Source organism: Rhododendron vialii, chromosome 13a, assembly GCF_030253575.1.
Source record: "Rhododendron vialii isolate Sample 1 chromosome 13a, ASM3025357v1".
In the NCBI taxonomy this organism is placed as follows: Eukaryota; Viridiplantae; Streptophyta; class Magnoliopsida; order Ericales; family Ericaceae; genus Rhododendron; species Rhododendron vialii.
The window spans coordinates 14,853,104-14,880,412 of NC_080569.1; the positions used below are offsets into that span (position 1 = coordinate 14,853,104).

The window sequence follows — 27,309 nt, forward strand, 5'->3', positions numbered from 1 at the left end:
TGAAAATGCATATAGAACCATGTCCAAAAGTCACAACATGATATAAATCCAAAAGTCACAACATGATAAATAACCATGTCCAAAAGTCAGAATATTATATAAACTCAGTTCCAAATTTACCATGTCATAACCTAATACATAGACATAAGTCACATAACAAACCACTCAACTAGGTTACAATAAACCTAACTTAACAGCCCAAGTGGTTACAAAAAATAGTGCCCTGTCATTCCATTCATTTTTCTACACTTGGTCCATGCATTGATTCCTGACTAGGAATGTTGAAAAATAAACCTAAGCCAATTTTTTTATTTTTATTCAAAAAAAATTGAATTTCGATAATAATTTTTTACTTTTTAGATTCTTCTCATCATGACGATGTAATAACTCCCAAAAAATTGATGGAAAACTAACAAATACGAAAAAGAATTTGAATAAGGACAAAAAATAAGAAAGTTGGCTTATTTAGCCGAACGGATCTGTTTTAACCCCAAAAAAGGGAGTCATATGATTTTGCTATTTAAAGGACTAACGGCGGACTAACGGAAGTTAGTAATTGGACCGAATTGAAACAAAATAGAAAGTATAGAGTGTAAATCGAGCCAATTATAACTATAGAGACCAAATTGACACGAACACTTAACTACAAGGATTATTACAGTTTTTTTCCCTATTAACTAATATCCCAATTCTTTCTCCCCGCATCCAAACGGGCCATAAAGGTCATCGTCCATCCAGGTAAATGTTGGATTACTCGTTCCAGAACAACATGTCCCTCTATTAATCCTATCCGCGGATCAAACACGACTCGGAGTAACTCTGTCTCTCTGTCTCTCTGTCTCTCTCATGCGTTCACATAAAATTCCCCCGAAACCCTAACTAAACTCCACAGAGAGCACAGGCTGTCTCTAGCACACACAAATCACTACCAATGGACGATGGGGACGGTGTCCTGAGCTTCGATTTCGAGGGCGGCCTCGACGCGGGCCCCACCATCCCCACGGCATCCGTACCCGTAGTCCACTCCGACGCAGTCGGTGGCGGCGGGACCGCCAATAACGCCGCCGCCGCCGCAGCAGCGCCAGCAGGTGGCGCCGATCCCGCTGCGGCGGCGGGGGGAAACCATTCGGGGCGGCGGAGCTTCAGACAGACGGTTTGCCGGCACTGGCTCCGGAGCCTGTGTATGAAGGGCGACGCCTGCGGGTTCCTCCACCAGTACGACAAGGCCCGGATGCCGGTCTGCCGATTCTTCCGCCTCTACGGCGAGTGCCGCGAGCAGGATTGCGTTTACAAGCACACCAATGAGGATATCAAGGAGTGTAACATGTATGTTACTTTCATTTAGTTGTAACTTTCTTTTTCGTGTTGGTTGTGTTATTTTATCATTGTAAGTAGTGGTTAACTTTATTGATGCCACTCATGTACAAAAGAAAGCCGAGGAAAAGAAAAAAAGAGAAGAGGCCAAACAATAAAAAGACCTGTACACCAATCTAAACTCCAAAAATATCAAAAGAATTGATACAGTGTAGGGTTGCAGTCCCTCGCCTCCGAACTAAACAAAGTAGAAAGAAAAAGACTCCCAACATATTTTCATTGTTTGTGTAGACGGTTGTTGATTCTCGTGATTAGGTTTGGGTTTGAGATTTAGTTATTTGCCCAAGAAGAGGAGCAAAAACTGGACCTTTCGAATGCGTATTTAGTTGTACTTCCATGGCCTCGCTGATATGGTATTTCAATTGGACCTTCAGGCAGCGCAGCCCGATTCTACTTGAGTAAGCCATCTGCTTTTCTAGCCCCTAATCATGTGTTTTGCACGGCCTGTAGCACCCTGTTAGGCTGTATCGCCATTATGGTGAAACAAATATATTGTCCATAAGGTGGGCATGTAGGGGCTTAGTAAGGAGTGTTAGGTTTTTTAATCACTTAATGGCGAGTGCTAAAGCTTGTTAGATTATTGGAGGGTATCTGCCTGCACTGTGATAAGGAGCGAATGTAAGTTTTGACTTTTTATGAGGAAGAGAGAGCTAGCTGGACATGAAAGAAGGAATGTAGGCACTCTTGAACCCTGTTGCTCTTAGAAGAGATTAGTAGAAGTGAGAAAGCCAGGATAACAAAGACTAGAAGGAGATCACCATACACAATTTCCCCCCAACAGAGTTCACAAAATGAGTTACAGCATGGACTTCTCTGGCCATTTCTGAGAATGCATCTAATACACCCATATGATTTCTTAACATTAAGGGTTTTGTGATGTTGTCATCCAAAATTGTTGGTGGTGTTTTCTTAGTAGTTTGAGAAAACAACTCACTTGATATCTATGAGATATGATTCTGATGTCAAGGTTTTGTAACCGCAGGTACAAGTTGGGATTTTGTCCAAATGGCCCTGATTGTCGGTATAGGCATGCAAAGCTGCCTGGACCTCCACCTCCTGTGGAAGAAGTCCTTCAGAGAATTCAGCAGATGACTTCTTACAACTATGGCAACTCCAACAGGTTTTTTCAAAACCGAAATGGTAATTATCCTCAACAAACAGAAAAAAATCAGTTTACTCAAGGTCCAAATGCTGCTAATCAAGGCACAGCTGCAAAATCTTCTACAACGGAGTCCCTCAATATACAGCCGCAGCAACAAGGTCAACAGTCCGAACAACAGGGCAACCAGACCCAAGTACAAAATCTTGCCAATGGCCAGCAAAATCAGGGGAATAGAACTGCTACGCCGCTTCCTCAAGGAATATCTAGGTGTGTTCAGGGTGTTGTGGTTTTTAATTAGGTCATAAAAGTACAGCCCGTAGTCAAACACTGGCATTTTCCAGGTCTTTTCATAAGTCAGCTGTAATTCGTTTATTTAAAGCACATGGTAGTAGAAATGGTGGTCTCCAGTCAGTTAATTTTGTACTGTTGCTTTTGTTATTGATGTAAAAATTTGCTTTGTTCTCTGGTTACTATTCAATTATTGGTCTTGCTTGGATAAGCAAGAAAGCACTTAGTATTAATCGAATTTCCTGCTTTAAGTTGATGAATTAGGATATGTTGACTAATCAACAAGTGATGGCACTTATGTTTGTGCTTTGTGTATTCTTTAGAATGGGAAGGAAAGAAAGTTGTATAACAGTGATAAGAAATGACATTGAAGCTATTCATATGGAGAATAAGTGTTCCAGAGAAGATTATTATTCTTTTTATTTATATTGAATAATGGATCTACCGCTCTTTGTTGTTTCTTACTGTAAGAAAACAAAGTTTATATTGTAAGTTAGGTGTTCGTCACTCAGAAGCCCCATGTTTTTGGTTTCTGTTGTCCCAAAGAGCTTAGTGAGCTGGTCAGGCCATCGCTGGAGATTTGCTTTATCAGCTTAAGGAAACTAGTACAATGTGCGGCCTTGGACGCAAACGTTGTTGCAGCTCATGCCCAATTTTTTGAGGTGGACAGGAGTAAAAAATTACGGATCTATCTCTGACATGTGCATTGTACACTCACTTTACTGTTTTCTACATGAAGCTGATTTGTGCTTTCAATTTGTTTATATCTGATGTCCCCTGCCTCCTCTAGGGAACACCCAAGCAGCTTGGGTAGCCTTCCCCAAGTAAAGAGATTGAGGTTTAGTCTCCTTAACTTTTAAGTGTCAAATATTTCCTTTACAGGCTGCAATATATTTTGTTTCTTTTGTCACCAATTGCACGAATCCTTTTGTTTTGGTGCTTTAGATTAGCACTTAAATGAGCTTTACATTTGATTCTTAGTTATGTTGGCCGTGCTAGTTCTGTGCTTTATTTACTATAGGTTTATATGTATAAATAAGATGATGTATTAGAATCATCCCCACGCCTTGTTCAGGATCAGTCTGTCTTTAGGTGTATCATTTTCTGAAATTGCTTTAAAATGCCTGTTGAAAGCAAAACCTCAACGCAAAATGATAGCTAACATGGTCAATATTTTGGTCAACGGAGGTGATTTTGACCTGAAGATCGATATATTGTGTATTCAACTCAATGATCACGTTCTAAAGTTTCTTTCATATTTTTCCCCCTTTTACTTTTGTTATCCATGACCTCTTGAAGGGAAATTGTGATATAGGGGTTGATTGCTTGATATCATTATTTTTTATTTCATGACGTCCTTTTCATATCTGGATAGCCCAACGGTTTAAGGTTTTCAGTGGGATTAACTGTAAAGTCGTAAGTGTTGTGTTTTAATTCCGCTAGCAACTCCTTAGCTTACCTGATACCTGTGTCATGGGGGTGGTTGTAGTTGTCCGGGGTTTATCTTGCAGGGTGGGTTCAAAGTGGCCCTACCTTAGAAGGTGTGTCGTCATGGAAAACATTTTGTAAGTCTACTTTTGTGGAAAGAAAAAGTATACTAGTAGAGCAAAAACACTTTAAAGGGGTGTACCATGTGCACTCCAAGGGCCTTTTTAGCAAGAGTTATTCATCTAGAAGCATTTGCAGAGCACCTGTAAACTGCATAGAATGAGAAACAAAGAAAGGACGGTCGTCTCTCGGCGTAAAATTTTTATACGACAGTTTAATTTGATTAATTTTTCACAGTTAAAGGAGGAAATAAATGTTTTTAAGTATACTGAGTACATGTTTTTAATTGAGCGAGCTTGATAGTAATTTTTTTCCCACTGTGATAAGGAGCTTGATATCAAATTTTTTAGTTGAGCATATTTTAATTATTCATAGGATCCTACATTTTAGATGTCCTTGTAAACCAATACTTGCTGTAAGATTGGTTTATGTAATCACCCTTTACATATGTAACCTGGCTAATATACCTTTAATCGTTGTCTATTGGAATACGGATGCGTACGACTTCAAATTCGAATTCAAAGAAATTTGATTTTGGAAATAGGGATTTATGGGTTTGTTTTGAATCCGATAAGGGAAGGTTTTGTAGGAATTGGTACGGGATTTGAAATTTGATTTCAAAATGTTCCAATATTTTGTTGAAAATCCTATTTAAAAGTACTGCATCTATGGACTAACGTTCGGTGCAACCTTAAAGTCTTGAGCGGTTTGGGATACGGTCCTGGAGAGATTTCAGAGAAGGCTTGCGCGTTGGAAGAGGTAGTACTTGTCAAAAGGGGAAGGATGACTCTTATAAAAAGCACTTTGTTGAGCTTGCCTGCATTCTTCATGTCAATTTTACTATTCGTATTTCTGTGGCTAATAGGTTAGAGAAGCTACTGAGAGATTTCCGTTGGGATGGTTTAGGGGAGGAGTTTAAGCACCATCTTGTGGATTGGGATACAGTTTGTACTCCGATTCGTGAAGGGGGTTTAGGAGTGAGAAAGAAAGCTATTTTCAATCAAAGCTTACTAGGGAAATGGTTATGGAGAATCTGGAGATTTGCCTGTGAAATGGATAGATGGTGGAGGAAAGTGGTGTGTGCTAGGCATGGGAATGTTTGGGTGAGTGGTCCTCACTGGAAGCAATTGCCGCATGGGATGGGTCTTTGGAAGGGTATTAGGAGAGGATGGGATGAGTTTTCTAGACATATTAGTATGAAGGTGAGGGCAGAGAGGATGGTGAAATTTTGGGAGCATATTTAGTGTGGGGATGATAGTTTGTGAGATGCTTACCCTTCTATATTTCGTTTGGTGGCGGATGGGGATGTGGCTGTGGCATATCATCTGAAATTGGCCACGGATGGGGATGTGGCAGTGGCAGATTATCTTAAATTGGAAGGGGATACCGTGCGGTGGGATGTTACGCTTTGCAGGGAGGTACAAGATTGGGAGTTGGAGGAGTTGTTGGATCTCTTTGGAAAACTATATGTGATGAGGGACGTGGGTGGAGGGGAGGATTAATTGAGGTGGATCCCGGTGGCAAATGGATCTTTCAGGTGAAAAAGGTTATTTTGCAGTTTTGACTGGAGGCAAACTCTTCCTTTCCTTGGAGAACCATTTGGGTTACTCGTGCGCCGACCAAGGTTTCTTTTTTTGCTTGGTGTGCTACTAAGAATAAGATTCTCACTATTGATAATCTATACGTCGGATGGTTATGGTGCATGTGTCAGTGGCGCATTTGTTTATTCATTGTTCAGTTGCTAAGGAGCTTTGGAATGCTGTTCTTGTTTCATGGTGTGGAGCTTACTGAAGAATGGTATGGGCTAGAGTGGGTAGATGAAGACAGAAGCTATGGATTATGATCCTGTTGTGCTTGATGTGGTCAATTTGGAGAGGGAGTAATCATAGATATTTTTGACTGAAAGAGTAGGCTATTGTTCAAAATTAAGAGTCTTTTGATTTCTACTTTGGGGGGAGTCGAGAGAGTGCAACCCTACTTTGAGTCAATTCTTTGACGTGTTAGATATTATTGGTGTATAGAGAGGTGTATCGGGCCTTTTATTATTTGACCTTTACCTTTTTATTCCTTGCTTTCTTTTATACATGGGTGGCATCCCCTTGGTGCCTTTTCAATAAAGTTTTTTACTTATAAAAAAAATCATGATCAATTGGTCCATCATCCAATTAATCATACGCAGTTCACCATTATCAAACTTTTCATTATTTGATCATGATAAAATTCAACAATCCTATTTGACATCAAGCAATAGGGATTATTAGTCTTGAGTTGGACTTCATGTATTTTGTTGCTTAGGGTTAGTCCCTAGTTATTTTTGGGCATTCATAAGCATTTGTCATGTTGATTTCGTTGAATTAGCTAGTCTAGTCTTGTTTTCCCAACTGAATGTAGCTTGGAGGTGGTGTTTGTATCGCATGAATTCGAGTTGGGAAGCAACACTCATTATGTAAATCTTGTCTTTCTATCATATATGCATTGTTCTTTGTGGTTGTTTTCTCTAAGAGTTATTTGCTAATCTCTTTCCATTTTCATACAATGAATCATAGGTATTTTATTGTGAAAAGTTGCAATCGTGAAAATTTAGAATTATCGGTACAACAAGGAGTATGGGCAACTCAGCGAAGCAATGAGGCTAAACTCAATGAAGCTTTTGATTCTGTGGAAAATGTTATCTTGATATTTTCAGTCAACCGGACTCGACATTTCCAGGTAAGTTTTGGGTTTAGTATCCTGTATCCCTTGTGCAAAGGGCATTCTATATTATGGTGGTTTTCAGGCAAATAGTTCATACACTTGGCCAGTTTTAAAGGAATTCTCTTGCATTAGGTTGAGTGTTTAATTTGCTCTAATGTGTTTCTCAGTGCAAATTAATTTATGATTTGCCAGGGTTGTGCAAAAATGTCATCTAAAATTGGTGGCTCCATTGGTGGAGGGAATTGGAAGTATGCACATGGATCTGCACATTATGGGCGGAATTTCTCTGTGAAATGGCTAAAGGTACGTCGCCTTAATGAAGTTATTAAATTAAGTATTCAACGTCCCATAATGATTATTGCCCTGAATCTTTAACCAAAATTTTGTTTGTCAATCGCTCAACTGTAAGCATACTAACTACTAAGCAGCAGATATGTGACTTGTCGTGCCTGCATAATCATTATCAGAGACATGGCATGAACAAATGACGCAGGCTGGAATATATATTTTAATCGAGCGATTGCAGAATGCGACTTTTTAATGGTGATAGTTCTTTAGGCCATTTTGTATTCTTAGAGCTTCACCTCATTTGCTCATTTATAGGTTATTTTTCCAGTGGACTCTGAGGTTGGATTTTAGCCCTAACCAGATCATAGAATGTTTAGTTTTATAATTTCTGTTCAATTTTATTTTGTGGATTTGGAATTTCTTTTTGTTCGGGAGTTAATGGTATCATCTTTTGGCAAAGCTCTACTATTTAGAGAGCGTTTTGTTATCAGTTAATCTTAACTCAATATTTGGAGTTGCACTGAATTGTAAATGTTCTTTTAAGTTGAATTGGGATCTTCCGACTTTGGAAAGAAGGAGAGGATTCTGTGCGGGATCTTATCTTTTCTGCATCTATTTGGAGCCACTGTTTTACTTTTAATATTTTTTCTCAAGTTTATTATTGATTTCAATGCACATATTTCCTGTTTACATGTTGCCTTGGTTGTGCAATGTCGGGATGATAATTTCAATGAAAACTGAAACGACCGCCGGAACGAACCAGTCGTTTTTTAAGAAAATTTGGTTGGTTTTAATAGCATATATCAGTTTGGTTTCAATTTTCTGAAAAAATAAAATTTCAGTTCGTTTTCGATTGTTTTTGGGGAAATCACTAAATGAGACTGAACCGAACCGATGTTAACACTTTCAAATGTTATACTGGGATTGAATCTCAGCCATTCATCCTATATTAGTCCACCCTAAGTAAAATCAAAACACGAAGAACCCTAGAATAGATACTTTGCCCCTCCCCACCTTCTTTGTTCTATCCATCAACAGATAAACCCATTTCTCATCTTATTGCCCTGCCTTCCATCTCTCTCTCTCTCTCTCTTACAAACATACATGCAACACATTGTTTTCTCTTAAACCTCGATCCAAAGTTCGTTTGCAATGGGAAACCAGCATCTCCACTCAACAATAACAGTTTGTGGTTCCTATGGTGCGCCTTGACTGGTATTGGGTTTTACTGTGTTCTTTCATGTCTTGAAAATCCCATCTCATATGTTTTCACCAGATCTGTGAGTGGTGGAACTGACTGAACAACCGATGAGATACTACACCGAAGCAAATGGTTGCTATGGGTCAGTTGCAGTTTTGGATAAACTGATTGATTTTGTTTGGTTCAAAACCGGCAAAAATCGACTGAACTGAACCAATATCATCCCTAGTGCAATTTATCCTATTAGTTTATAATAAAAAGTTTCAGATGTTAAATTATTTGGGGCTAGGAGCAACAAAAAACTTGCAGTAAGAAGCAAGAACAGAGAATAAATAGGAAATAGGAACTCTTAAGTAGTTTCGATATTTTCTAGGCTCGGAGGAGGTTCCAACTTTCAGTTCGAAAGTGTAACCTAGTTATTCTTTGCATCAATCAACTCTAGCTTATCATTATAACTTTCTGTTCTAATAGAATCTTTTATCACCTTTCTGTTAAAAAGTGCAGTTGTGCACTTTAGGTGTTATGATAATGTCAATTGTTTCTTGCTAGGTGGTTAGGACTTCAGATGCAAATTTGAAACTTATCTAGGGATTAATATTGCTGCAATAGACTCTGAATCAATGCTTATTAGTAACTAACATGCTTCTAGACAGAACCATATTGCTGCAATAGACTCTGAATGAATGCTTATTAGTAACTAACATACTCCTAGTTTTTTAGAAGTGAATGTCCAGTAAGACTAGGGAGATGTCAAAGAAACTAGTTGCCACAGTCCCTCCAAAAGAATATGCAGAGAAAACCTTGGCCAAATGCAAATATGGTTTTGACCCAAAAGTTATTATTTTATACGCAAGAGCAACTCCAAAGGGCTAGGCTACAGGGTGGTAAGCTATGCTTCTCTTGCAGGGTGGTGGCGGACCATCTTCACCGAAGCTTATTTTTTTAGTATAATAACGCCGGAAACTCAAACGTGATAATTCAGGCGAAAGGTCCATCTTTCTTGTATACCTGCCCCTAAACTCTCGTCTCTCTTTCATAGATTGAATCCCTTGGTCCCTTCTTTTTAAAAGAGTTGTCCCCTGTCTGCCTATGTTGTCTCTTTGGCAATCTTGCTTATGTAGAAAGTGTGCTCAAGCTAGCTCATAGGCAGAGTATGGAGGGCCATTGATTGCTCGCTAGTGCATCTATGATTTGTTCCATCATGATTCCATGCATCCATCCATCCGCCTCACAACATGATCTTCCCCTATGGGATGAATGCGAGTGTTGCAGAGATGAAGGTCGATGTTCTCCCTGGAAAGAGGGAGCAATGCCAAGACTATCTGAGAAACCTAGTAATGGTCTCATCATTTATACATTAGGAAATGGGGTCTGGTAAAAGATAATTCATAATTCTGATTGGGCTAGGGCGTAAAAGTGCTTCCAATTCGATGCTAATATATTGCGTACTCCCTGACTTCTGTTCCGATTGGTCTTCCGTACGCTATGTAGCTCGGATACGGATATAGAAGTGGGATTTCAAAAAAAAAAGGGGGCACGGACATGGCAAATTAAATAAATAAATGAATAATATTGATTTTATACCAGTGAAAACATAGTTATATGTATAAGCATGAACACCAACATATACAAACAAGAATCATATGTACATCATATTACACTTTTAACCCACACTATTTGAAGTAATACACGTTTACCTCCCAAATTTTTAAAAAAATGCATATTTAACCCTTGCCGTGTCCCTATACATGTCTTTCCCTTGTGTCCCGCCCTTGTCCCCGCCGTGTCCCCCCCCCCCCCCCCCCCCCACCCAAAAAAAAAAAAAAAAGTCCATTAAATTAACGGAAACCACTTGGTGTGTCCCGTACTTATTTTTCCGTGTCCCCAGTGTGTCCCCGTGTCGGACACGGGTATATGCCGGCCTCTAGAAGTGTCAGTGCTTCAGAGTCTGCACGCAATGGTCAAACTTTCAAAGTCTTTCTTTCTCAGTCTTGCAAGTTGACAAAATCTCTGGCGCTGATCTGATGGTTTTTCTTTCAGCTCTGTTCTCGAGGCCTCCACTCCGCTATGGTAATGTCAACAGGTGGCATTGAAATGCCCAAAATGAACAATGCCACATGTTCTTTAAAATAGTCTTTATTACATCGGTTCAGGATTTATTACCAGGCAGAGCTTTTATTTTGTTGGAGCTTTTATTTAATTCCAGCAAAGTATCAAGAGATACATTGAACATTCAAAAATCCTTTTCTATTATTATGGTTGTTATTGGGCGAATTACTCTGAGAGTCTAAGACTTGATAGCTGGTAGCTATCCGACTCTTTTTCCTCTTCTTATTCTTTTGTTTTTACTATTCTATTCCATTGAACGCTGTTGATCAATCCGTGTGACTGCTTTCTTCTATCTTCCTGGGCTTTTTGTTTTTATTTTTTCATCGAATTGAATGCCATTTGAGAAAATAGAGTTCATGCATGCTTCACAGTTCCTTTAGTGTGTATTTGGGGAGGGGAATACAATTTGTACTTCGGTTTGAGAAGGGGTCCAGGAGTGAGGAGGCTAGATATTTTCAACCAAAGTTTATTTGGGAAGTGGTTATGGAGATTTCTGTGTGAAAGGGATAAGTGGTGGAGGAAAGTAGAACGTGCCAGGCCCATAGGTTGGGGGAGTAGTTCTCGCTGGAAACACGATTGCTGCATGGGATGGGTCTTTGGAAGGGAAGTAAGAGTGGATATGGTTTGGGAGGGGGGGCGGGGGGATGTTTGGCGTTGAGATGTTAGGTTGAGAGATGCTTGCGCTTTTATATTTCAGTAGGCAGCGGATGGGGGTGCAGTGGTGGCGGAGTAATCTCAGGATGAACGGGGAGACGGTGCAGTGGGACATTACTCGTTGGGAGGTGCAAGATTGGGAGTTGGAGGAGTTTTTGGAACTCTTGGGAATACTATATGCGATTAGGGACGTGGGGAGAGGAGAGGATTATTGGAGGCGGACCCTAGCAGCAAATGGGTCTTTGCGTGTGAAAGATTATTACTTAATTTTGGCTGGAAAAGCAAATTATACCTTTCCCCGGAGAGTCATTTGGGGCACTCGTTCCCAACCAAGGTTTCTTTGTTTTTTCTTTTGCTTGCTGTGCGGCTAGGGTTAAGATTCTCGCTATGGATGATTTTATATGACTGGGGGATGGTTATGTGAATACCGGCGAGTACCGGCATTTTCGGACAATCTCGGGCGAAATCACTGTATGGTTGATTTCGGTTGGTACATTACACTACGTGGCCAATTTGTGAATACTCTCAATTCCACGTTTTCCTTGCATCTACGCCTCTTCCTCTCGTAGTCTCACAATCTGCGCCTTACTCTCGCCCATGGAGGTCCAGTTTGTCACTCTCGTCTTATCCCTGCGACTCTCACTCACTCTCTCTCTCTCTCTCCACCAACACGCTGCACCAGTAAGTTTTCTTCCATTTTCAGTCAAGGTTTGTCAATGGCAGGTGATGGGTATATCTGAATATATATCTCATAATATGTATGTTGGATATACCTATGAGATTGTGGGTAATGGGATTGTGCTATATACACATTGAGATTGTGTGTTCACTGTGTGTTTTTTATTTTGCTAGTTGAAAAATGTTTGCTTGAGTGCACATTAAGTGTTTGTTAAATTGATTGATTGATCTATGGACGTTAAAACTCGGAGCTATTGTTGTTAATGGAGCTATTGATTTCAAAACTTGATAAATTGAAAAATGTTTGATCAATTGCAAAATGTTAGTTTGAAGTCTACTATGTGATATTTTGTCGTCTAATGAAAGTTTATGTTATGATGAGTTGGATGGTATGGGGATTTTTTGTTTTTAGCATTTTATGTATTGTTTGTAGCGCTAAATCCGAAACAGTACCCAGTAACGGTATGTACTGTAACAGTAAGAAAACTGCTACCCTAGCTCAGAACCTTGCTTCTTGTTTCATGGGTTATGTCGTGGGTTCTCCATGCAATGGCTGTAGAGGTTATTCAAGAATGGTTCAGGGCAAGAGTTGGTAGAAGAAGACAGAAGGTATGGATATAGATCCCGCTGTGCTTGATATGGTGAATCTGGAGAGAGAGGAATCAAAGATTTTTCGACAGGAAGGATAGACCATTGTTTAAAATTAAGAGTTTTTTCATTTCTACTTCGTTTAGTTGGGAGTCAACAAACTGCAACCCTAGTCTGGATCAATTCTTTGAAATGTCAGATATTTTTGGAGTTTGGAGTGGTGTTTAGGTCCTTTGATTGTTTGGCCTTTTCTTTACTTTTCTCTCTTTATTTTGTACATGGGGGCATCCCTTTGATGCCTTTACCATAAAAATTTGTTACTTGTCACAAAAAAGAAGTTGTTGTAAGTGATTTTATGGGTGTTAAAATTAACTAATTACAATGTCTTTTGTGCAGTTATGTGAATTGTCTTTTCACAAAACTCGTTATTTGAGGAACCCTTACAATGAGAATCTGCCGGTGAAGGTACTACCTTAGATCTTATGCCTACATTGATTCCTGACATGACCATTTGAATATCCTGTTATATTTTGTTCTCCCTCTCTACCCTCTTTATGTCTGTAGAATCATTGATCTTGCTGGAAGAAAAGTCATAATTATGTATTGGTCACTTCATTGTTCAATAACGGTCAGTAGAATAAGTAGAGAAATTCACAGAGCCGTATTAGTATGGAAAGGTTGCAACTGTGAGGCAAATAATGCTCAAAGTTTCCTAAAGAAGTTCAAGTGTGATATTATGTCATCTTCAGTTTCTTAAATCTTATGGTAGGTATCGACAATTTCAGTACATATCTTTGCTTGCAGTGTCTGTCTATGTCTGGGAAAAACGTTGCCTTGTAAATGTGATTTTGCCTCTTTTTTAGCTCTGCAATTTGGTAGCGTAAATCTTATTATGACCTCGAAGCAGCTTTTTCTATTATTGTTTTCTTCATATAATTGCAGATTAGCAGAGATTGTCAGGAGCTAGAGCCTTCTATTGGTGAGCAGTTGGCTTCTATGCTCTACCTTGAGCCTGACAGTGAACTTATGGTATTTTTGCTTACTCCTTTTTTTTTTTTTTTTTAAAGAAGTTGCTTTGGGCGTTCTTATACGAGGTGCACAGAATTTTCTCTATTATACGTTTTTGAATCGTGCTGAGAAAGCAACAGTATCTGTACTTACCCTGCACTCCTTACTAGTGACATGGATGCATCATGCATGAAGCTCCATTACTTGATATTATAATGCAATTTTCTCAATTTACTTGTGGCGTCCTATGCTCGCTCAAGGCATGTCAAATGTTGTATCTGTTGTATAGATTAAGAGTGTAGTACCTTAGTGTGTTCTGTGTTTGCTTTGCTTTTTTTTTTTCTTTTTGTTATGCCTTTTCGTTTCTAATTTTTGTTTATACATCTGGATGTAATATGTTATTTATTGGGAGAGCTCAGTGTCGTTATCGAATCTTAGGGGGTAAGCATATTAATTGATAACCTCAAGAGAGATCATACAATTTCCCTTTTCGTTTTGCACAATTTCCCTTTTTGTTTTGCACTTCATATAATTTCTTTTTGGCATTTGAGCAAGTCTGCTTTTGGTTCATGATTGATCTTCAAGATTTGGAGGATATCATTTTCGACTTTTCCTATTTCTGTTTACTAGAGATTCAAATCCTTAAGGCTTTGTTCGGTTGCCAATTTAGTTTTAGTTTTAGTTTTGTTTTCAATCATTACCCTATATATTTCTCCAATTATTATCCTATATCTCTAATTATTAATTTCATTTCTCTCTCTATCTCTCTCCAATCATTACCTCTATCTCCAATCATTACCCTATTTCTCTCTCCACCCACTACCAAAACTAAACTAAACTAAACTAAACTACCAACCAAACATAACCTAAGTGTTTTTTGTTTCTTTAATTCATCTTTGATAACTGAGGTCTTCGTGTTGCACTTTGTTGTTTCCTGTGTCTTATCAACCATTTTATCCGTTGAACTTGAGGTATTTGGGGACGTTACTAGTCAATTGCTTATTCCAAGGGACCTAGATAACTAGGACACTGCATTTTATTTTGTCATAACATGATCTGAACTCACATTTGATTGTAAATGCGTATTTCTCTTTTTTTAGGCAATCTCACTTGCAGCAGAATCAAAGCGAGAGGAGGAAAAGGCCAAGGGTGTGGTCAATCCAGACAATGGGACTGAAAACCCAGATATTGTCCCATTTGAGGACAACGAAGAGGAGGAAGAAGAAGAAGAAGAAGAAAGTGAGGAGGAGGAGGAAAGCTATGGCCCAGGTTTCGCAGCACAAGGCAGGGGAGGAAGGGGAAGGGGAATGCCGTGGCCCCCTCATATGCCTCTTGCACGTGGAGCCAGGCCTTTTCCCGGGATGCGGGGCTTTCCGCCTGTCATGATGAGTGCTGATGGATTTCCTTACGGGGCTGTCACACCTGATAATTTTCCGATGCCCGACCTTTTCGGCATGGGCCCTCGCCCTTTTGACCCGTTCGGTCCGAGGTTCCCCACCGGTTTCGTGGGTCCTGCATCTGGCATGATGTTTCACAACCGACCGATGGGTGGGGGATTCGGGATGATGATGGGTCCCACCGGACGAGCACCTTTCATGGGCGGGATGGGCGTTGGAGCTGCGGGCCCACCAAGATCAGGCCGCCCTGTGGGTATGCCCCAGATGTTTCAGCCGCCTCTGTCACAGCCCATGCAGAATATGAACCATCCAATAAGGAGGGATCAGAGAGGACCTGCTACTGATAAGAATGAACGATACAGAGACGGTCATGAGATGTCTGCTTCAGGAACGGATGGCGAAACACTATATAAGCAAGGAGGGAAACCACAAGAAGATCGAGGTGGAAATGACTTACGGAATGATGAGAGCGAAAGTGAGGATGAGGCACCGAGAAGGTCAAGACATGGGGAGGGAAAGAAGAAGAGGCGTGGTTTGGAGGCAGATGCTACTACTGGCTCTGATCAATAACTGTAGTGATGCATTAACAACTTTCCCAATTATCATTCCTTCTGGAGTTATAATGTTGTGTAATTGTGAAGGTTGGGGAAGAGAGGAGAATTTGGGCGGAAAATTCTAGGTTTTTAACGATGGCTCTTGGGTTGAGATTTTCAATTATGTTGCCCAGTGCAAGAAACCAAAGGGATACGAGGGATTTGATTAGTTCGTAGTTTCTACTGTATTATTATTGTACATGGGTTGTTTCTCTAGCTCTTTTATGGGGGCATGTAATTTACCCTGTGCCCCGAAATTAAACTACACTAATGCTGATAATGGGGACCAGTAAAATTGCTGGGGATGTATGTGGGCGTTGCAGTGAGGATGATATACCACTTGATTAAAGGAAACTATACTTTCAGTCTATTTGTTATGTTACCATTTCTCTTCCTTTTTCGATGGTACTCAACTCTGGTCCTTTTAAAAGCATGGAAGTGGTAGCTCCAGAAATTTTTGATAGGGTGTTCAGAAATTACCTTAACCAATATATATACAAAATCTAAGAAATTAGTATAAATATTGTGGTAAAAAAAACATAACCTTTATTCTAAAAAAATTAACTATGAGGCAAAATGAGAACTCAAAAATAAATACAAATTTTTTTTTACAAAAAATTATTTTTTTTGAAAGTTATCGTATTGCGTAGTAAATAGTGTTTCGAGAATGGAGGGGATAAAATTTTACAGTTGTCCTAAACGAGTTCTTATATTTTGTGTCAACGTTTAACCAACGTATTAATGTACTAAAACCCTTTTGAAAGAAATTGTAGCGAGTATGTCAACGTTTAACCAACGTATTAATGTACTAAAACCTTCTCGAAAATGTTGTTCTTTAGAATAACATGATGAGATTTTTTATTGTAGTCTTAAATTCAAAGGAATATTATTCAAATTAATAGAGTTTTGCAATGTAGTTGAATTTTTTAAAAGTTTTTGTCCATAATTCTATAAGTTCACTAAACAAAATAGATAAATAAAGTAGTTATTGTCATGAATACAAAATTCACACATTTAGACCATCGATAATAAAGACGGAGAGAGAACACAGATTATAATACTTACCCGTATAGATCTCTCTCTCTCTCTCTCTTCTCTCTCTCTCTCATCATTTTTTTATTATTATTGTGAGCTTTATTTGAGATAATGTGTTAGATGTTTAAATATGAATGATCTGGATTGATGTGCTGTAATTGAATTGTGATTGAGTGTTTAATTGGTTTTGGATTGAGTGTTCAATTCTTTTTGGGTTAAGTGTTCAAGACTATTAGAAGGTATTCATTGACATTTGAGTTGAGTGTTCATTGATATTTGGGTTGGGTGTTCAAAGTAAGGTTAGTCAAATTTTTTTACATGTATTCTAAGCAAAACAAAAAATTTTGAGTGTTCAGTTGACCATAGAACGTTTAAGGTAGAGCCGCCTCTGTGGCCATGGACCTTTCTTGTTCTCGGTCTTCAGCATGGACGTCAATGTCCCATTAGTCTATCGCCACAAGGGGTTTGGTAAAAGTGGACATAAGAAAGCTTGCCTCTCAAGAAGTTACGAGTTTGAACACACTAATAGCCAAACATTTCAAACTTTGGCCACCGGAGGCTTACTTGATCGTTAACTTTATGGTCCCGGAATTAGTCGAGGTATGCTGAAGTCTAAGAATACGTTTCTCAACTTCCTTTATGAAGACGAGGATTGAGCTAAAACTTCAATCTCAAAAGTAACCAATACAAATCTCAGTTCAAAACATCCCAAAGTAGGTACTTGTGTCATACGAAACCGGGTAAATCATGAAGACGTGGATTGAGCTAAAACTTCAATCTCAAATTACCCAATGCAAAGCTCAGTTCTAAAGATCCCAAACTAGGTAATTCTGTCATACAAACCGTGTAAATCATGATCCAAAAAGTGGCCTGTAAGGACAACGATAACATGCAAAATAATATTGCGCTAATTAGAGGGAACCCGTGGCCTCGGGTTTTACACGATGCAACTGTTGTGGAAAATATTCATTCACTGCCTTTTTTTCAATTCATGAGTTTGCTTAAATAGAAACACTTACAAGGAACAAAATAATAGGAACAAACTTACCTCCTCTCAATTAAACACCCCAATGACCCCACTACAGGAAATAATAAATACAAAAAAACATGAAATTGACAGGAAACAGGGAAACATTTTTGGAATATTCTCATTGATAAATCTCTGTTTTTTCAAAAACAAATTCATAAACGTTACAAAAACAGCGACAGACATCATGTGCTACTCACATAGTTCTAAACTCATGTCAATCAAAATTGAGGAACCTTATACCCAAACTTTAAGAAAGCTTCAAGGGATGCACAAGAACTCCATTTCGAGCAGCAGGAAAACGTCCCCACCTTCCTAATCGGGGTTCCTGTCCATAAAATTAAGAGTTAACGGTCTGGATCACGACAGTAATCACACCACAACGGGAACATTAAAAACAAAATATGCAAGAACAACTAAAAGAACTGCTGATCAAAAAAAAAACAAACTAAAAGAACTTGCCTTCAACTGGAAAAAAGTTGGAAATCAGAGTACCAGTGGGATTGAACAGAAATTCTCCTCTCCTTTCTAGTTCTCAAAATCTTTTAGAACAATCTAAGGAGTTACCTTTGGTCTCCAATCTTTCTTTAAAAAACTAGAGACGAACAGAAACGAAAATCACTATATATAGTTCTAAAATTGAAACAATTGTTTCAGTATGTTCAGTACCATACGGTATGTTTTTCTGTGGCAATAATGGGATTCCGAAATTCCGCTGATCCATGTCGGATTCTCAGGAAATAAACGTTTGTCATTATTTACATGACGTTGTCCCTTGCCCCAAACAAAACCAAGGGAAGAGACAGAACCGGCCTCTTACAATCCACTGATTCACTGTATTGCGTGTGTGTGAGTGAGGAAGCTGGTGAGTGTGTGTGTGTGTGTGTGTGTGTGTGTGAGAGAGAGAGAGAGAGAGAGAGAGAGAGAGAGAGAGAGAAAAGAACAGGGATTGTGAATCACAACACTGCTGAAATTTGCAACCAAAATCTTGGCTGCACTTGGGTAAGTAGAGGAGCAAGTGGCTTCCGGGACTATGCTGTTATGTGGATTCTAAGCATCTGTGAGGTCCCTTTTCCCCAAAATAAAGATAACTCCAATGTTCGTTAACTATTCCCATGCGATCCCAGATTAGTCGGTCCATTGGGCCGAATACAGATCAATAGTGAGAGTTTAAAACATCCATTAAATGTCTCGGAGAGAGGGGGACAATGAAGGGAGAAACCTCACCTGCCCAACTCCAGCAACCAAGAACTGTCCGGATTTTGCAAAAGCCAAGGAATTTACAAACCCAACCTGTGTTGCAAAAGAGATGCATATAATCAGTCAAACAAGATTGACATAGACATCAGTTTACTAAACAATCAAGATCACAATTGTTAGAATTATGATTCTAAAACCACCATGAAGCAGTAATTGCTCATAGAAAATTTCAACAAGTCATGTGACCCACAGAGACAGGGACGGAGCCAGGAATTTCACCACGCAGGGGCGACTGTGCGTGCGAGAAAAAAATATAAATACACATGCATAATCACGTAAATACATTAAAACTCAAAATAACATAAATACATAAATCGGTTTAACTAATGGGATCGATCTCGATGTATGTGTCTTGTTTTTCTTTATTGTTCATCTTCTTTTTTTTCATCCATCACAACTGGACGAATTCGGTACATAGGCTTTCATATTACTTGATTTTACTAGTCAAAAAACAAAGAATTAGGAGAAGTCTATAACAACAATTGGGGAAAGACATACCTACAACTTAAATTTCACCAAAATTACGTAGTGTTTCCAAAATCTCTTCTCCTCTGTCTCTATTTTCTCAAAATTGCCTTTGAAGTCTTAACAATTGGGAATGTTTGTGCCGAGAGAGAGAGAGAGAGAGGAGATTTGGTGTGCCATTGAGATTTTAGGGCAAAAAAAAAAAAATTGTAAAACACTAAACTCATCTAACGAAAGGTGGAAGTTTATTGCTTGAAAATTCACAATATTAACCCTATAGTTTTATTTTTTTGTCATATTTTAGCCCTTAGCTTTTAGTAATTAATGTTGGTATCCTCGTAGTTCAAAGGTTACAATTATTTTATTTTTTTTCAAAATTCTACACAAGGGTGAGCCTATATACTTTCATAGGATTTTTTTTTTTACATATAATAGTAGTGTTTCTTTTTCTTCTTGCAAGGGCGACCGCCCCTACTGGCCCCTCCTTGGGGCCATCCCAGAGAGCTTTACATTATAACAATAAAAATGCTCTTTTTCTGACTGCAAAGAACATTATACTGCAGGCCTAGGAAATATGAAGGGTAGACCACTGAACAGGCACTAAAAATGGTTAGCTTCAACATGAGCCAACTTCTACTAAAACAACAACAAAATTCTTGAGGGGGAACTATATAATAGTCTAATATCTTAATCAAGATGCTATTTGCTGTTAAGATCAACGAAATGGAACTTTAAAGACCCCTTCCGTTGCACTGCCACTAGGCATACATAATTAAACTGTTGAAAATGTCATTCCCACTACCAACATGATTTTCCCCAGACAAGAAAATGTGTGATACCATAGAGATATAGCGGCAACAAACTGTAAGAACCAATAATTCTTTGTATGCAGAAAGCCACAAACATCTCCTGTGTTTAAATTTTTTATAGATTCCCTTCCACAATGAAGTATGCAACCATTTACAGCAATTTGGTTTTCCAAACAGAGACTGTAGGCCTCCCTAACTATCCACGTGCTTCCTTAGATTAAACCATTCCTCGTTTGCTCCAACAAGACGTTAATCTAATTTATTTGTGCCACAACCACATGCAAGGAAATGCTCCTACAAACTCTTCCAGGACCCCACTTGTTGCTTCCCTTGTAGGTAGTCTAACAAAGATAATTTATAAAACAGCAGGTTTAATTTGTAGGAAAGACGTCTAACAAAGTAGAAATTTGCTTCGGGCCTCCAAAATATGTGAGTCGGCATCAATATTCAGTATGTCTATTGGCAAGCAGAGTATCGTCCACATAGTCCCTTAATGCTCACCAAGTTACTAAATAAATGCAAAAGTAAATTTCCTCTCCTTTTGTCCTACACTCACTTCTTCTCCAGCACAACAGACTGTAAGATCATTCCAAAAGTATCAAATATGGATTTGGAAGGGTTATTAAGACATCCTTAATATGTTTTTTGACAGATATGTTACACAAGTACAGCTCACGATTCAAAAAGGAATTTCCCCCCAAACAAAAATTCTCGATGGGAAGCAGCTGTCATTAAAAGCTACCAGATCCAACCATTTCACAAAGAAACACAGGAGAAACTAAAAATTGCCACATGTGCTTACCAGTGGAAGCTCAAACAAGGGCCTTATGCCTTTGGATTCGCTTTCAATTGCCCAAAGACGAACAAAGCCATTACCGGCTCCTGAAGCAGCTACATCGCTGCTTCTACATACAGAGATAGAACTAACCCACGAACATGCTGATGAACAACAATGGTTTGCAGGAATCTGGGACCCATTTTCTGCAGGGGTGTTACGTAATAAAACAAATCGGTAAGATGGTGTTTAAAGAGCCTATCGCAGGTACTCTGATCATTCAAATGCACCAAAAAGATGTTGTGCAATTCAGAAATAACAGAAACTACCAAGTTAAAAGCAATATGAGCAAGATTTAGTCCTGATGATAGAATATGAAAACATGAAAACTGAAAAGAATCTTGTGCTCTGGGTTTTACAAGAAATTTTCCTATATTTGAAGAAGCAACAGACATCTTAAATACTTAAAATTTACCTATTTGGCCATTGGCTAGTCTTTCATTCTCACTTTGCTCTAACATGTGAGAAGTTACCAATGCATGGGCATTTTTCACAATGTGAACAGGCTTCTTCCGCAAAACACTCCAATGCTCAATACTTCCGTCATCTGAGCCCGATAAGAACTCATCATTATTAATAAAACACCCGCATTCTAGAGACGATGCCGGAGCACGAAACACCAACCGTGACTCCTCCGGAACCTATTTTGTGAACAAAACAGCCAATGGAAACTGAATTATAAATAAGAACGACTTATCCAGTACAAAAAGAATACATGCATGTGTCTATTGTTCTGTCAAAACTGTCCTGAACAAATATAAAGCCACGTAACCCAATTGCTTTAGATAAGCAGAGTCTGCATCACACGAATATAGATAAGTGGTCAGACAGTTACAGAAAATAAACATATGCTGCGGTAACACGCACAAAAACGATTTTACATAACCTTTTTTGAACTGGATTTTTTTTTTTACATAGATTGGAAGTACGAATATTGCTTTACAAGTGATTTGGACGGAAGGAAACTATAGATGCTACACACTGTCAGTAAAGTAAGGCTCTTGCTGGAAAAGTCATAAAACATCCTCTCTCCCTCTCTCTATTTTAAAAGGTTTTAACACTACAAGAATATGCAGCAGTCACATGCCTGGAAAGGGTTGTACATAGACTCCAAAAGCAAGAATATCCCATAAAAAGTTATTTGGACAGAAGGAAAAAATAGATGCTACACTCTGTCAGCAAAAGTAAGACCCTTGCCTGGAAAGTAAAAACCATCCTCTCCCACCATCTCTCTTTCTCTAATGTTGTAAAACTGCATGTGTATCACGCTTAGGAAATACATCGAAAAAAATACTAGATGCTAGAAAGATAGCTAGGTTACAAGTCAAGCCTCCAGATGATCGTGCTAAAACCATCAATACCATCTGATTTGCATATTTTTTCTTCCTTGTAATAGTGTGAGTTGGCTGACCCTTGTGGGTAATATGGTAAACACCATTCGTCTAGCTTATCCTAAACTTTGGGTATAATCAGTCACAACTTGGACCAGGGGGCATCCAAGATGGCTGGCTTCTACGATTCTCTCCATAGAAGTAGTTGAGCAGAAGTTACATGCTAAAGCTCTAGAGACAAACTCTCATATGGCATTCATAAACAAGCAACTACGAGCCAAATAAACAACAACGAGATGAATAGCCCAGCCCTTCTAAGCAGTGTTTCAAAAGGCGCGTGAGGCGAGGCGCACCTGTAGGGCTTCGGGGAGGCAAGGCGCAAGGTGCTGAGGCGAGAGCCTCAAGAATTTTTCACTCAAAATGGATCCTAGCCATTGATCTGTGAATTAAAACATGTGGCAATGCACCTAATAAAACCCTTGGGCATATGATCATTAGCCCTAGGTGAAAAACAACGACGAATAGCAGCCGACCAAGTCTTCTTCTGATCGAAGAGAGCTCTGAATGAAGAACAAAGACAACTTCTTTTCCGACTGTTCCAAGTAAATCTTTTCCGACTTCTTCTTCTTCCTCTTCTTTGACTTTGACTACTACTTATTCAACTTCTTCTTCTTCGACTGTTATCTATAACTGTAAATGTTCTTGATTTTTGTTGGATTTTTCTCACTGTTCTTTGATAAGATTTTTATTCTCTAGATTTGCTTAAAGGACCCTCTTTTGTATTTCTTTGTGTGAGCTTTTCACCTAGCGTTCATAAGCTGCCGCCCTTAAGGGTTTTTGTTTCTCTTGTTCATTACCATTGTCTGCTGTTAAATCCTCTTATTTACATTGAAATGTTAAGTTTTGTGACTTTTGAAAGTTTTAAAGTGTTTGCTTGCATTGAAAGTTTTGCCTATATTAGAATTCTATTTGTTCTAATAAATTGCGCCTCGCTGAGATGAGGCGCGCATCTGGTCTCGCGACTAGGCTCCATGGGATCCATCGCACCTCGGTGCGCCTTGAGCCTTTTAAAAGGCTGCTTCTAAGGACATTAACTAATTTTCCAACCAACAAACCACTATTATGCTTAAGTCATGGCTTTACCTTGAACAAGTGCATAGCCCGATCACGTCCCACAGTCAAAACCCGTTCTTTCCTCAGGCAATCGATTGTTAACACTTCACTTTGGTGACCGAATAATGTGTTTATGTAAGCTCTATCTTCTGCATTCCATATCTTAATCGTTCGATCAAATGATCCTGAAAATAATTCTGAACTTCCTTGCCTAAATGTCAAACATGACACGGGCCCTCGATGACCTGGAAAAGCCTGCAAATAAGAATGTTGACGAGTTAGGCATCAGCAAATTCATGTCGCACTTACTGTAGCAGTGACACTCAAGTGCAGACACACGTCCAAATAAAAGTTTATTTTGAGGAGAATATGGTGAAGGTTCAAAAGGTAGGTACAATGATTATGTTGGCATGTCAAGTGTCAACCCACATATAAGTGTGGAGAACATAATGCAACCAAACATATACTCCCTCCGTTCCAAAATGACTGACCTTTTTGGGACTCCATGTCATTTTCAAATGCTTATATCTTTCGATTTACAAAGTTTTATGTGATTTTGAAAACTTTGTTTAATAGAACTAATTATAATCTATCAAACAAGATCAATATTACATATTTTTTGACATTCACATTGAAAGATATAAGCAATTGAAAATGACACGCTTTCCCAAAAAGGTCACTCATTTTGGAACGGAGGGAGTAATACATCTCATTAATTCGCCCATCATAGCAGCAAATATGAAGTGCTTCAAGTACGACTTGAATTCTACTAAAAATTGCATGGATGGAGACATTAAAGTTGTGTATACCTCCAACACCCAGTCTCACATCAAAAGGTGACATGGGTGATCTCGAGTAGTAATGAACTCTATAAGCCACTCCTAGTAACTTTGACTAAAGCATTCTGACCCAAATTGTTAGGCTCAAGCAACATTTAACCTAAGAAGCACAGATATGGATTATGGGACTGAACCAACCAAAGAGTTGGAACACGCCAACACATGGGGATAAGCCGATAAGGGTATAAAAACTGTTGCCTCACACATAAAATACGGTATCTATATTTCTATAAAACACACACCGTTACTTTCACTTGTTGGAATAGGCGTATAATATTATTTTCAGAACCTCAGTTCTCAGCAGACTTGATCGAAAGCTGTAACATTTTAAAAATACCAATATATTCACCTAGGTCCTAGACCAATTCAACCCTTGAATAGGATAATAAAGCACAACAAAAGGGAAACATAAATTTAATAGGACTTTTACCTGAATATGTTCTCGAGTGCGGGTATCCCATAAATGGATGTGACGATCTAAGCCTCCACTCGCCAAGTAACGACCATCGGAGCTGACAGCCAAGGACAAAACTTGCTTGCTATGCTTTTTTACAGCTCGGCCTTGTGGATCTTTTGCACCATGTGACTTCAGAATTTCCTCACTTGGCCAAAGGTATTTTTCAGTTTTCCCACTATCTACATCCCAATGAATAATAGTGCCGTCCTTGGAAGCTGAAAATCCCCTTAAGTCATCCTCAGACAAAGCTACAGCATTGACAGATTGCCGGTGCTTCACTAGGACCCGAAATCCATCACTGGTTTCTGGTTTCTGAACCCTAATTTGTTTATAGTAAACAACTCAATCATCCAATCACCATTACAAAATAATATGAGAGCATAATATTCATTTCTCCAAATACTTGTCAAATTCGACCAAAATCAAACCAACATGCTAAATAGTGAATTCTCCCATACTAGGCCGCGTGTTTGTGTCCATGAGAGAGAGTTGTGCAGAAGTATAGGAAAGGATTTAGTTGAATTCGGAACTTTTCTTCGGGAGAAAGCAACCAAATGTCATTATACAATCTGAAATTGTACAATGTACAGCAACTGCACTACTCGAAGTGATTTAGTTTACATTGAATATGCAAGAACAATGTTAAATTCAGCTCGAGCATGAAATTTTTTTTTTTTTGTGTACCAAGACAAGCTTCTGGGAGAAACCCAAATCTTGACTCTAACTTAAATTCAAGCCACAAAAACTCAACTTCCTCAAAACTCATACCAAAATGAGCTTTCCAGACTAATTTTTACTCAAAAATTTCAAGGCTTTTTTTGTAACACTTACAAATTTCCTACTCTTCTAAAAAAGAAACTTTACTCAAAATTTAACCTTAATGAGACCAAAATCTTGAGTAAAGGGCTGGCGATGACTTTGGGCATGAAAATTTGTGGACAGCGTAGGCATTTTCATATGTACTCTGTGCTATATAATCAAGCAGTTTAACCAAATTGTTCCCATTGTCCAATGGAAGAACCACTTTTGCGGTTAAGTACCATTGCTGGCTTGCTCTCAGCGAGACTAACTTCTCAATGTTCTCCTTCTTGGTTTTCCATAGAAATTGTTTATAACGGATCTCGTTTTTACCATTCAAAGGGAACTCTTCGCCGTTGATGATTTCCCCAACTTTCTTGTAATTGCCACACTCAAAGAAAAAAGTGAGTTAATAATTATACCTAGAAGCGATCAATCTCCGAACGCGCCCGCTCTCCTCCATCTGCTCCTGCAGCAGAATCTGCGCCACGAGCGAATCCCTCTCCCCTTCCCTCTCCTCCCCCTCGCTCCCTTCCCTCTCCTCCTCCTCCTCCATCTCTCTCTTCACTACCGCCCTTATCTTCTCCAAGTGCGCCTCCGCCACCTTCTTCCTCTTCTCTGCCGCCGTCTCTTCCTCCTCCTCCGCCGCCTTGTCCTCTCCTCGTGACCTCTCATCGTCAAAATCCTCGTCTTCGCTGCTCTCTATGTCCTCGTCATTGTCAATTTTTCTGCCACGCTTCGATTCGGTGTCAAAGAATGGGTCGCTATTGATTGAGAATATTCGTTTTCCTGTTTTCGGACCCTTTTGAGCCGAAGCTTTCTTCCTCTTCAGATTCTTGTCCTTCATGGTGAATCACCGTGTAGAGAGAGAGAGAGAGAGAGAGCGAGAGTGAAGTGATTAGGGTTTAAGGGAAGAGGGGGCTGGGTGTGATTAGGGTTTAAGGTTAGGGTTTTACAGGAAGAGGAGAGAGAAAGAGGAGGGGGGAGAGCTCTCACAGAGAAGATGTATTTTGTTGGGCCGACCCGTCCCGAAAAAGCCGTTCGAAGTAGGCAGATCGGTCCAGATTATGCTTTTGGGAGTGGGCCGGGCCGATTGATGGGTGCTGATTTTGTTTCATTCGCATCCCCTGTGGTTGTGGATTTAAGTGAAAGCACAAAAAAAATTGTTAGACGATTTCTGAAACCTATTTTTTAGAACTAATTTTAATTTTACAAATGTTTTTAAAAAGCACCTCGTCTTGAGAAATATAAAAATAAGAATTTTTTATATTTCAAATTCTTGATAGCCATTTTCATTAATACATAAATATGAAAATCATGGGGTTTTTTGTACTATTATCGAAACAACTTTTAAAGTACTTTTGTCGTTTTTGAGAGGAGCAAAAAGGGCAAAAAGCTTTGCCCCAAAATGACGTGGTTTAAAGGGGCGGAGATTCTAGCAAGATTAACTTTTTGTACTAGAAAATAAAATTTTCTAAAAATATATTTATAATATTATTTGAAAATTATGACAAAAAATGGTATAATTTGTAGTTAAAATTCTAAATTAGATTTATATTCTCACCCCCATTTTTTAAGTTGCCCACTATACAATGGTTAGCAAAAAGTAGGGTTGTCTGCGTATCGATTTTGAGCAGATAAGATCGGTTTGGTTCCCAATCTAATTCGCTCACGGCGGATTGTCATTTTTTCTATCCACCACCCATCCATGAGTTTTGTTTGGTCAGATCGATTTGGATGCGGTTTAGGAGGTCGGTTTGATCGGTTTGAGCCTACATTTTTTTTATAAGTACCAAAAATTTGATTATAACCCCTTCT

The 27,309-nt window shown here is 39.0% G+C and overlaps 2 protein-coding genes across 2 annotated transcripts; one reads left to right on the plus strand and one right to left on the minus strand.

The window, feature by feature from the left end:
* Positions 1 to 787: 787 nt before the first annotated feature.
* LOC131312844 (30-kDa cleavage and polyadenylation specificity factor 30) lies at positions 788 to 15,892 on the plus strand. The gene is made up of 7 exons (XM_058340840.1): positions 788 to 1,326; positions 2,357 to 2,743; positions 6,859 to 7,021; positions 7,199 to 7,309; positions 12,921 to 12,989; positions 13,467 to 13,553; positions 14,633 to 15,892. The coding sequence occupies exons 1-7, from the start codon at positions 932 to 934 to the stop codon at positions 15,497 to 15,499; spliced, it is 2,079 nt and encodes a 692-aa protein (XP_058196823.1). The 5' UTR covers positions 788 to 931; the 3' UTR covers positions 15,500 to 15,892.
* A 1,787-nt stretch (positions 15,893 to 17,679) lies between these two features.
* LOC131312928 (U3 snoRNP-associated protein-like EMB2271) lies at positions 17,680 to 26,510 on the minus strand. The gene is made up of 7 exons (XM_058340953.1): positions 25,914 to 26,510; positions 24,667 to 25,012; positions 23,428 to 23,652; positions 21,369 to 21,594; positions 20,921 to 21,099; positions 18,812 to 18,877; positions 17,680 to 17,912 (listed from the first exon to the last, which is right to left on the minus strand). The coding sequence occupies exons 1-7, from the start codon at positions 26,336 to 26,338 to the stop codon at positions 17,835 to 17,837; spliced, it is 1,545 nt and encodes a 514-aa protein (XP_058196936.1). The 5' UTR covers positions 26,339 to 26,510; the 3' UTR covers positions 17,680 to 17,834.
* Between the last annotated feature and the right edge of the window lie 799 nt (positions 26,511 to 27,309).